The sequence below is a fragment of the Geotrypetes seraphini genome, chromosome 9 (genome assembly GCF_902459505.1).
Source record: "Geotrypetes seraphini chromosome 9, aGeoSer1.1, whole genome shotgun sequence".
NCBI lineage: Eukaryota > Metazoa > Chordata > Amphibia > Gymnophiona > Dermophiidae > Geotrypetes > Geotrypetes seraphini.
This window is the reverse complement of record NC_047092.1, coordinates 183,498,366-183,511,017: the sequence shown is the minus strand read 5'-3', so window position 1 is coordinate 183,511,017 and position 12,652 is coordinate 183,498,366. Positions and strand designations below refer to the sequence as shown.

The following is a 12,652-nucleotide window of genomic DNA, read 5'->3' as shown; positions in this document are numbered from 1 at the left end:
AAATATTACAGGCTGCAGTGGAATGATTCATTTGCAGATCTACAGTACAATGTGAATAAGGTCCCTCTTCCTACAGCTTCCTTCATGATAATGCTCTTATTGCATGTTGTTTGCTGCAAAACCCGTTGCACAAAATAGGCTATGCATCAAATACACATGATAATGCTCTTATTGCATGTTGTTTGCTGCAAAACCCGTTGCACAAAATAGGCTATGCATCAAATACACATGATAATGCTCTTATTGCATGTTGTTTGCTGCAAAACCCGTTGCACAAAATAGGCTATGCATCAAATACACATAATAATGCTCTTATTGCATGTTGTTTGCTGCAAAACCCGTTGCACAAAATAGGCTATGCATCAAATACACATGATAATGCTCTTATTGCATGCTATGTATTAATAAATAGGGGACTGCATGAGCTGAGCTATGTCCCAGCCAATGACTGAATATCCTTTGGTGATTTCAAACCTTGGGCTTGTTTAGATGGAGTCTCTGATATGATGACTTTTTTTTTTCCCCTTATTTGGGTACTGCTCAAACAGGCTCTATTGCTTTGGCTTCTGGATTTTCTGCACATTATATAGAAAATTATATGCTAATCTCCCCGTGAGGATTCCCATCATACAGAAGAATAAGACAGGGCGTGCCTTGCAGCTGCATTTTAAAGCACCTCCTGTACACATCTACCATTTGGTGAAATGCTTTGAAGATCAACCCTGTTTGGCACAATGACACGTGACTGTTTTCCTCTTGCAACGTTGAATACTGCATTTCTTTGCTTTCTCAGTTGTCATAGTAAACCTGGGTACTTGGATCGTTTAATACTATACTTCCTGAGGGGAGAATCACTACGCGGTGATTTGGCAAGGTGGTGGCAATGTGGTCAGCAGGGAAAGTGCCGGTTAGAAATTCCATTGCAGAGGAGCTGGGGGAAGGAAAATGAAAGGAAGTTTAGCTTTTGCTCACACTTTTTTCAGTAGAAGCTCAAGGTTGGTTGCATTCAGTACACTAAGGGGTTTCCTTGTCCCTGGACAGGCGCCAGACGGTAGGTGTTCCCTCCATGCCAAATTTTCAACGTTAAGAACAGATGCAAGGTGGCAAAATGGCAGATCCACACGAAAACACACTTTTACAGATTAGCACGAGGACCCCATATTTTGTATCTAATATAAACAACCAAGATATTTTTTCTTGATTGTGGTATATCGAGACTTAGGGGTCTTTTTACTAAAGCGTGCTAGCCGATTGAGCACGTGCTAAATGCTAACACGTCCATTATATCCAATGGATGCATTAGCGTTTAGCGTGCACTTAGTAAACGAGGGGGTTAATAAATTGAAACAGAAGTTTTGATAACTCTGTCATGTACTATTTATCAATTTGTAAGAAAAACATCAAGCGGTTGCGAGCCTTTCGAAATACCGCCGTTCGCTTGACATTCAGTCTGAAAAAATTCAACCAGGTGACAAAGTGGTATCCGAAATCGCATTGGTTGCCAGTTGAGGCTTGCATATGCTTTAAGTCTTTACGTGGTCTCTATTTTCCCGACCATTTTGAATTTACTCTTAGGAAACGCTCTATGCGGGGTTCACGGAAGTTTGATTTTCCATCCGTTAAGGGGTGTGTTTACAAACGATTCTTTAGCATAAGGGATAAACATCTTGGTCATTTTATATTAACTTGCAAGGCCTATCTGGCTTTCAGAAAATTGTTTCAACTAATGGATTGTGATTCACTTTGGATGTCCAGTATCTTTATTCTGTTAACCGCGGAACTCAAGCATATGGTTATGTTATATTATGTTACTATAACTTTCATTTGAAACATACACAGGAACTCGAAATCACAAGCTTAGGAAATTTTATCGTTGTTTTCTTATGGATTCAAAGTTAACATTGAATTCTTTTCTTTTTTTTTTTTTTTACTTTCCCATAGCCGCAGTATACAAACTTGGGGCTCTTAAACAGTATGGACCAGCAGATTCAAAATGGCTCGTCTTCCACCAGCCCATACAACACTGAGCATGCTCAGAACAGTGTCACTGCACCCTCGCCCTATGCCCAGCCAAGCTCTACGTTTGATGCCCTCTCCCCTTCGCCAGCCATCCCGTCCAACACTGATTATCCCGGACCTCACAGCTTCGATGTATCATTTCAACAGTCCAGCACAGCAAAGTCTGCAACATGGACGGTAAGGCAAAGTGTCGAAATATGTCTTAACCACGAGTAGAATGTAAGAACTTATTAATGGGAAACAGTTTCTGAGATTTATTTTTCTCCTGAAATTTTATTAAATTTTCAACAAAAGAACAGTAACAAAGAAAAACAGGAAAAAAATCCCAAATAATTGATGGTAACATTTTGTCATTGTCTTTGTTTAAATAATTGAAGGCACTAAATATTAATGAATAAGACAGGATTGTCCAATGTTGGTTCTTGAGGGCCACAATCCAGTCAGGTTTCAGGATTTCCCCCAATGAATTTGCATGAGGTCTCTTTGCATGCACCGATTCCATTGTATGCAAATAGATCTCAGGCTTACTCATATAGGAAACCCTGAAAACTCAATCTGGAATATGACATCGCATAATAGAAATATATGATTTATGAAGTCATTGATTTATGACAGTTTCTATCCTAGCAGAGCCTCTGTTATACTTTCCATAAAGAGTTATCCCAATTGACCATGAGCGAATTATGAGGTAATTGGTCCAGTTAAAATAATTGAATTGACTTTGTGCTCCAAAGGCAAAAGATGATTTTGGTGGATAAATCCAATTTTAATATTTTAAAAAGTAAGACCTTCTTTTACTAAGCCACAGTAGAGGTTTCTACCGCAGCCTTGGACACTAAATACTCCGACACTCATGGGAATTCTATGAGCACTGGTGCCGTGCCACGATAGAAACCTCTACCGTGGCTTAGTAAAAGGGGGGAGAGGGGTAAATCGTTTTCATTGAGGGAACTTTTCAGTTTCATTTTAATTTCGAACAAGTAGGTTTTACTTTAATGATCTTCTGAGGCCATCCTGACCCACTTACCTACATCCAGTTCCATTGGGTGCAAACGTTCCTTAGTTGATCCCACATAACATGGACCTCCATCCCTTTCTGACTAAAGTTTATCTTTATTGTTCAGGGTTGCTCAGATCTCCTTCCCAACTTTGTTTTCTCTGTGATTCATTAATATGAACTCGGTTCCCTTGACTCCATTATGTTGCCTGCCACAAGGTTCTCGATGTCTAACTCGTATAGGTTTATTTCCTGATGTGACCTCATCTGCTGTGATTAATACCTGTCATAATTTTTCCCTCTGTAAATTTCACTAATAACAGCTTTCAAACTCACCCAACTGGAAGAGTTTCTTCTGCTCTACTGTCAAATTAAAATTTAATTGCTTTTCACTCCACCCTTATCAGGAGCCCATATCTTCAGTTCACCATGCAGAGTTTTCACTGTGAATGCCTTGGACCCTGGAGGGAACAAGAGCATGAAAGAGAAATTGTATAATCTGGAAACCTGCTTTTATGCACTCCTCACATGCTTAAATAATATATAAGTATATTAGCCCTTACAGTACGCATGTAGGTGTATACTTACCCATGAAAATGCTAGCGGAGTGCCTAAGTGCCACAGCGGTGTGTGTCGTCTACATAGATGGAGTATGGATCCTGTAAATTAAGTTGTACCCTACTGAATTTATCCTGATGTTGGGTTATACTATTCCTCTATAATGGAACGTGGATGCCCACCTCAAGTCCTCAAGGTACTTGAATGGACGTGCCCACTCCACTCCTCCCGTGGTCACAGTCCTTGCTCCTTCCAGAATCTAGTTTGCATGCATCCAGAGTCTGGCCATTAGAGGTCATCAGTGTGAGATGACCACAACATTCCTGGGAGCAAAATCCAGGGCTGGAAATGAACCCTGGGTCTTTCACATAGCAGTACATAATAGTCTGGCTTCTGAAACAGCCTCTGTGCAGCGCTGCGTGCGTCTGGTTACGCTATAGAAATAATTAATAGTGACATTTAAAATGAGCTTCATGCTTATCCCAGGCATCTTATTGCAAATATCTTGTACCAAAGATAAAGGGCCTAAGTCATTCGATTTTGGAAGACAGATTTCAGGATCAGATCTTTAGAAGATCAAGGTTAATATCCCATAACGGATACAATCAATAGAACTCTCAGAACGTACACATTATAGGTCAGTTTGTTGCATATTATTGTGATGGACATTGTCCAGTCTTAATTCATTGTGAGAAATTACCATGAACTGCTGTTGCTCCAAATATTATTCCTTAGTTTAAACTTTTAAAGAAACACCTTCACTCCTTGGCAGAGGTGCAAACTGTATAATGCCAAGGACTAAGTAGGGACCGTTTTAAAGAATAGATTTTATTGAAAGAAAACATTGTGTATAATTAGTGTGACTGAGAAGTGAGATCCCCGAAATTAAGCTGAACATATAGTCAGATGGATTTCAAATCATGTGGGATAGTTGCTCTTTCCCAATTCCCACATGAAGAGTCCACAAACTCCCTCCCACCTTCAAGACCTGGGATTGTTCTCTGCTCAAGGGACATTTATCTACAGCCAGACAGGTTTCCTTATTCTGCAACATGTGTGGCAATCGGCTGTGCCACCAGTAAAACCAGCTGCAAGTAGAACAGTGTTGTCTGACAGCCCTGGGAAAACAAAGCCTAACAGTAGGTCAGGATGATCAAGAATTTGGAGTTTACATAGAAACATAAATTATAGAGGCCAATAAACAAGAGTTGTCCATTTCTTTTCCTACAGCAGTACCACAGATCATGCCTGGTCTTGCAGCGCACCGGTATCTCTGTTTCCATGTAGACGAATGTCTTGCTTTCAGTTGGGGCTCAGAGTGATGAAGTGGCAAAAGTATCGAAATCATGCCCCAGGCCTTGTCTGAATCACACTAACCATTTGACCATCACATATCCTCTGAAACCACCCCTTATGTCAGATATCTTGGGGTGTGGTGTCTCACTATCATATTGTCAATAGTGAAAGGCAGCTGAGCTCTGCAGGAATCCAGAGAACATCTGTCTCTAGTGATTGAAAACACAAAACTGAAGCAGCACCACCTCCTGGCAGCAATGTTGTTGGAGGACTCCCACTTAGGGTTACCATATTTTTCTCAACCCCACCTCGTTCCGCCTCCAGTCTAACCCCATTCTGCCTCCAGCCCCGCCCTGTTCCACCCCCCCACCCCTCCAAAGTCTCCTCTCTTCTTCCAGATGAGCTCCAGCCACATCTGGAGTGCCTGGAGCATGTGCGGATGTGTGTGACACACATGCTCAGAGGCCCTGCAGATGCAGCCAGAGTTCATCGGGGCTTTCCAGACAAATGCCGGGTTTTGGAAAGTCCATCCGGGAGCCCGGACAGTCCTCTAAAAAGAGGACATGTCCGGGTTTTCCTTGATGTCTGGTAACCCTACTCCCGCTCAACTGAGAGGGAACAGTGGATATAACCACTGCCCCATGTTCTGATCGGATTCAAGAACTTTTCAGGGAGCTCAAGGGCAATTAATAAATTGCTAGATCACATTATGTACATAAAGTATGTAAATTTGGAAAACACCATCTGGTCTGTGAAAAGTTCTTGTATCCGATGTGCTCTTGTGTACGCGAATGCCTTTTGTTGGTTACACCTGTTCGTCTCGCTTTAACTCTTTTTACCCACTCATAAACCTTTCGTTGATTCATAGTGTTATGTCCATACTGAGTCAATATCCGATGGTGAATTTTCACCGGTTTTACTCTCTCTGCCCAAAGAGAGCACACTACTTCACGTTGTTCTTCAATGGTGCAATCTTAAAAAGGAGCGCCCATGTTTCTGACTTCATGGCTGCTAAAGGACTAAAGGCTAAGCGCTGTACTGTATATGGACGAGTACATATGTTGTGTTTCGCTAGCTCGGTTCTGGTTATCGCGCAATTTAGCAATTGCCTTTAATTTTTGATTTGCCTTGTATTTTTGTTGGTGGGCGATCAACGTATAAATTCTTAACTCACTGATTATCGAAGTCCTAAACTTTCCACTGCTCTAGAGTGTTCCCTCATTAGGCACCAATTGAACGTGTAGCTTTTATTGCTGAAGCAGATGCTAAGCAGAAAAATGGGGGTAAATGATAGTTACACCTGAAATTGGCCTTTATCGGGGAGAGAAAGAGATAATGGTTACTGCGGATGGGCAGACTAGATAGGCCATTTGGCCTTTATGTGCCATCAGGTTTCTAGGTTTCTTTAATGTGTACCTGCAAGGAGGAGGGGCCACATGGGAGGGGAATGGGGGCCTTGGGTGGTTCACACACTTATGTACAAAACTTATAGAATACTGTAAGTTGCTCATCTAAGTGTCAACCTTTTGGAACCAACATTTATACTTGCATTTTGCATGGCATAACCAATAGCACTTAAAAGTTGGTCACACTTGCCAACTAACAATCTATCCTATAATGGAATCTAGGTGCCGTTATCGGCTACTATCTTAGAGAACAGATTACTGGCACCTAATTTTTAGCGTTCTTTAGAGAATTTCCCACTAAAGGGATAATGCTGGTATTGGTTGACTATGGAATATCAAGTGAAGTGCAAGTCGTTACTGTTGGCTTACTTAAGTATACATCACTTATCACCAAGATACTTACAGGATTGTGTGACGCCCTATGTGCCCTCTTGACCATTGAGTTCTGTTGCACATTGTGATTTGGTTAGTCCTACTCATAAGAAATTATGTTTAGAAGCTATGAAAACTAGTATTAAAATGGTTAGAGCTCTTCAGCTTGGAAAAGAGACGGCTGAGGGGAGATAGGATTGGAGTCTACAAAATCCTGAGTGGAGCAGAACGGGTACAAGTGGATTGATTTTTCACTCCGTCAAAAATTACAAAGACTAGGGGACACTCGATGAAGATACAGGGAAATACTTTTAAAACCAATAGGAGGAAATATTTTGTTACTCAGAGAATAGTTAAGCTCTGGAACACATTGCCAGAGGTTGTAGTAAGAGTGGATAGTACAGCTGGTTTTAAGAAAGATTTAGAAAATTTAATGGCGGAAAAGTACATAGTCAGTTATTGAGAAAGTCATGGAGGAAGCCACTGCTTGCACTGGATCAGTAGAATGAAATGTTGCCACTCTTTGGGATTCTAGAATCTTGTTATTCTCTGAGATTCCGGAATCTTGCTATTCCGTGGGATTCTGTATGGAATGTTGCATTCTTTGGGGTTCTGGAATCTTGCTTAGTCTGAGATAATGGAATGTTGCTACTCCTTGTGTTTTAGCCAGGTACTAGTGACCTGGATTGGCCACCGTGAGAACGGGCTACTGGGCTTGATAGACCAATTGTCTGACCCAGTAAGGCTATTCTTAGGTTCTTACTTTCTCATGTGTATGATCTGTGGAGTGAACTAGGCTTCCAGTATATATCAGACAAGTTTAGAAAGTTGCTAAAACATCACTTGTTTTGTAAAATGAGGTATGAACTGATATTTTGATGTTTTTGATATGTCTTTTTCTGGTTTTGTTTTTCTGTTATTAATTTTAATTGTATATGTATGGTTGTAATCCGCCGTGTTCAGAGGTGGAATGTAAATAATAAACTATAAATATCACGCTCAGCGCCAGAATTATTCATTTATTTATTTAATTTGCTTTCTATTTCGTTGTCCCCAGGTTACAGGTTATACATATATATTATATAGTTAACAGCTTAGAAGTGTACAATACCTCCCAAACCCCATTTTGTTTTCATGTATTTCGTGTACACTGTTTTACTGCTTTTATGGTTTTGCCATGTTGTTGTATGCTTGGGCATACATGTACACTGAAGTAGGGAGAAGAGACTTTGATGGTCTCCAAGGCTTCTGGTAGAATTTTTGTGCTGAATGAGGAAACATGGCCACTACAACTTTGTACTAGAAGTAAAGATTATTAAATCATGGTAGATTTCTTTGGACCATTTTGGAGGGTGGGTTTACTTGTAAAATAGTAATTTGAGGGGATGTTTCAATAAGCAGGCGTGCTAACTGATATAGTGCATGATATACATTAGCGCACGCTAAATGCTAAGTGCCCGTTATATTCTATGGTTAACGCGCCTTAGTAAAAGGACCCCTATACTATATCAGGCTAGATTTAAACTAAATTTCAGCTGCAAGCAAGCTTGCCAACAAGGCAGCAACAGAATTTTTACTTAAATCTAGCTGGCTAATTTGATTTATGTCCAGTGGCGTACCAAGGGGGGAAGGGGGTGGCGGGGTGGTCCGCCCTGGGTGCACGCTCCAAGGGGGTGCACAGCCGGCCACCCTCCCTATTCTGCCGCTGCTGCTTTTTCTTAACCAGCAGCAGCGACAGTAAACTTCATATCAGGGGTGTCCGTGGCCCAGCTTGTGCTCCCTCCAGCGGGTGTTTAGTTTCTGGCCGGCCCCTGCAGCAGTTTTTCCGCTCATAAACGCAGCCGTCGGCTCCTTGCGTGATCCGCGGCTGCATCGGAAGCATTTCCTCTGACGTCACAATGTCAGAGAGAAGGCTTCTGACGCAGCCGCGGATCGTGTGAGGTATCAACGCCCACGGCTTTGAATGGAAAACCGGCTGCAGCAAGGAACCGGCCAGAAACGCTGTTGCTGCACAAGACAGAGAAGAGAAATGTTGCTGCTACACAGGGAAGGGAGGGAGGGAGAGAAATGCAGCTGCTGCTACACAGGGAAGGGAAGGTGGGAGAGAGAAATGCTGCTGCTGTAGCACCCAATCGGGGAGACAGAGGGAAGGAGGGAGAAGGAAGACAAGGGAAAGGAACCAGAGATGTCAAGTCCATGGGAAAGAGGGAAAGGAAAGGAGATACCAGACCATGGAGGGGGAGGGATAGATGCCAGGGCTTGGGGGCGAGGAAGGAGATGGATGCCAGACCAATGAGGGTGAAGGGAGAGATGGAAGGGGGAGGCATAAAGTTTCTTGAAGGGGAATAGAAGGAAAGAAGATGCCCTATAGAAGGGGTACAACGAGGGTAGACAGTGGATGAAAGGAAGAGAGTGACAAGAAGATGAGGAAAGCAGAAACCAGAGAAGACAAGGTAGAAAAAAATTATATTTATTAATTTTTTTGTTTTAAGGGACATGCATCGCTGTTTCTGTGGTGTTGCATTGTATGCAGAGTTCAGCTTCTTGGTGGTTCAATTTAACCTTTGTCTATGTATTTCTATTTTCTCCCCCCCCCTTTCACAAAACTCTTGAGCGTTTTTTAGCGCCGACCGTGGTGGAAATAGCTCTGATGCTCAGAATTCTATGAGCATCTGAGCTGTTACCATCGTGACTAAAAAACACACTACAGTTTTGTAAAAGGGGGAGGGGTTAGTTTGTGATGACATTCCATACTAGGCAACGGTGTTTTCTGTGTTCTGTGTGTTCGAAAGACATGGTTTTCTGTTAGGATTGACTGCTTGTTTAGTTTTACAATGGGTGTATTGATGTTATACTGCTCACTGCAGTATGTAAGATGCTGCCTTTTCCTAAGTACTCATGTGTGACGTGTGGCTTGTTACTAAAAATCATGTTTTTCATACAGATGTGGGGGGGGGGGTGTCAAAAAATGATGGGCCCTGGGTGTCACATATGCTAGGTATGCCACTGTTTAGGTCTACCATCTTTGGACATGGGACCAGTTGGTATCCCAGAATCTGGAAAAAGTCACAAGTAAAATGCAAAATTTTGGTTTTCTAGTGTAATTAGATGTAAAGGCAGATTTTAAAGAGAATGTTCAAATTGGAACTGAGATGTCCGGGTGTACAATTCCGGAAGTACCTTAGAACCCATTCAAAAAACGCATGCAGGAATGGAGATGCAGCTGCCCAGATGTCTATGTGTCAGCACATACATGTGTAAGAAAATATTTCACAAGTTACATGTATATGTGCTGACACATAGACGTGTACGCTTAACAATTTAGTTTGCCCGAGCTGTCACAGAGCTCAAGATCAGTTCCCAGTATCATTCTTGGGGCAAAAACACTGGGGTTTAAAGGGGGTACCCTCTAGCAGAGCACTGCTCAAAATGTGCACCTTTAATTAAACTAAATGTCCTCAGGAGCAGCTGGAAATTCCAGTTCTTATGTCTGTTTTGAAATGGAGGATGCACATGTAGTTTTTTTTTAAATTTTTCACTCTTTCCTTAGCCCTGCCCAAAACATTCCCAGACCTCCTCCCCCCAATATGCATGTGCCTGCAGTAGAAACATAGAAACATAGAAAATGACGGCAGATAAGGGCCGCGGCCCATCTAGTCTGCCCACCCCAATAACCCTCCCCTATCTAACTCAGCGTAGAGATCCCACGTGACGATCCCATTTCTTCTTAAAATCAGGCACGCTGCTTGCTTCGATCACCTGAAGTGGAAGTTTATTCCAGCGATCAACTACTCTTTCGGTGAAAAAGTATTTCCTGGTGTCGCCATGCAATTTACCGCCCCTGATTCTCCATGGATGTCCTCTTGTCGCCATCGGACCTTTGAAAAAGAAGATATCCTCTTCTACCTCGATACGGCCCGTGAGGTATTTGAACGTCTCGATCATGTCTCCCCTCTCTCTGCGTTCCTCGAGTGAGTCTAGGCGTAATTTATCTAGCCGTTCCTCGTACGGGAGATCCTTGAGTCCCGAGACCATCCGGGTGGCCATCCGCTGGACTGACTCAAGTCTCAGTACATCCTTGCGGTAATGAGGCCTCCAGAATTGTACGCAGTACTCCAGATGGGGCCTCACCATGGATCTATGCATGTCCCACCTTTTAAAAATTGGGGATTTAAACCTGAATGTGATATGCATAGGGCTTCAAAAACAGCTGCCTTAACCAATCTTAGTGGGGGAGAGGAAGGCAGGAGAAATTTTCAGTCCTTCAGATTTATCAGGCTAACCCCCATATCTTTTCTGAAAATCAGCTCTCAGAGTAGTGAAATATTCCTTTTTTTGTTTGAAATGCCTTTGTGAGATTTTACATTTGAAATTTTGGGTTACTTATTGCGGTTTGTTGTGAAGATTATGTGAAATATTCTGTGTTTGTTTTATCGTAGGCAGAAAATACATTTTTTTAGAAAACGGATTAAATTAATAAATAGCCCATCTGCAGTTCAAGCTATCAAGCTGTACAAACATCCAAAAACACTTGGTAGGTTGGTATAGAAACCCTTTACCTCTATCCCCTGAACCCACTTGTTCCCCACCTCACCCGAACTTCCCAGCAACATCACACAAACACTTATTGGTGGAAACACAGCCGCAGCCCTGTTTATTGGAAATTAACATTTTAACATAACAATCAACATAAAATGTCCCGATCTACAACAGTATAAAGTCTAGCCCCCGACCCAGCCATGTCAGCAAGGATCTGAGGAGTGGCATGTACCCCACATGCCCCATTCTCCAGGATCACCCGACCCCCCCAGAAATGCATGGCTCCCACGCCATCCCACAGTTCATCCCCGCCCCCCCCCCCTGATGAGCTCGGAGGACCAGGAATGCCACGAGTCCTCCGAGGTCGCAACTTAAAAACCCTCCTGACTTCCCCTGCGGCTGCGGCCCACCAATCACTCCCCGGCCCTTCAGCGGGAAAAGCCCCACCAGCCAATCACTTGCCGCTTCCCACCTGACTCTTACCGGCGAACGCACACGCTCGTCCTCCCGGCCCCGCGTTAGTCTCGTCCCCCGAGATGAGCTCTCGGACTCCCAATTAATGCGTGCAGATTTCCTAGTTTATGGTCTGTGTAGACTTTTGATTTCCTGTATATATAGTATCAGGCTCAAATCTACTATTTGCCAAGTGGTATTTATCCATATTAGATTTAACTCACACTTTTTCAGGTTGAGTAGTTGAAGGTGAGTTACTTTTAGCTACACTGGTTATTTTCCCGTCCTGGGAGGGCTCACGATCTAATTTTTTAGCCAAGGCAGTGGAGGGTTAAGTGACTTGCCCAAGGGTTGCCAGCCTGATCCTGTAACCACTAGGCAACTCCTTCACTCCAAGAGTTTATTTATCTCACTCGAGTGATTGCGTGGTTTTCGTGGTTACTGGTCTGTGTGCCAGCAGGTTCCCACATGCCTTGAAAGCCTAAGTCTTCCCCTTGCCAGGAAAGACACTGGGAACATGGGTTGTTTAGAGGGGCTCCTGAGAAATGAGTCAGAGATGCATTTGTAATACTTCAAGACCACATATTAACACAGAGGATGCAATATATGAGACCTACCTACTACTCAAAATGAAAAAATGAAGGAGGTAAAAATATATTCTCCAAGGGAAGGAAGGAGAAGGAGTGAAACAGAAATATCTAGCAAGTTTCAGTGGCGTACCCGATGAAAACACTTTACGCAGAATGAAAAGTTCAAGGTCAAAGGGTCATCACATGACATTGGAGGGAGGGAGACTCAGAAAGAATGCAAGAAAAGACTTTTTTTCACTGAGACGGAAAAGGACACGTGGAATGAGTTTCTAGAGGAAGAGCCGAAGCTGGCTTGACACCAGCTTGGGGGGAATGTAACAGAGGTACAGGGAAAGGGAAGTGGCGCGTACGTGCGGCGGTGGGGAAGGAACGGGGGACCCCCATCCTTACTACTCCACTACCGAAAGCCTACTTTTAGGGCT

The 12,652-nt window shown here is 42.9% G+C and overlaps 1 protein-coding gene across 4 annotated transcripts in view; it reads left to right on the top strand.

Annotated features, from left to right (window-relative positions):
* Window positions 1–12,652, top strand: part of TP63 (tumor protein p63) — a 168,299-nt gene that overhangs the window by 42,484 nt on the left and 113,163 nt on the right. For all 4 annotated transcript variants that reach the window (XM_033959374.1, XM_033959373.1, XM_033959375.1 and 1 more), the window contains exon 2: window positions 1,942–2,196. In XM_033959374.1, coding sequence (XP_033815265.1) covers window positions 1,942–2,196 — 255 coding nt within the window. The remainder of the gene's footprint in view (window positions 1–1,941; window positions 2,197–12,652) is intronic.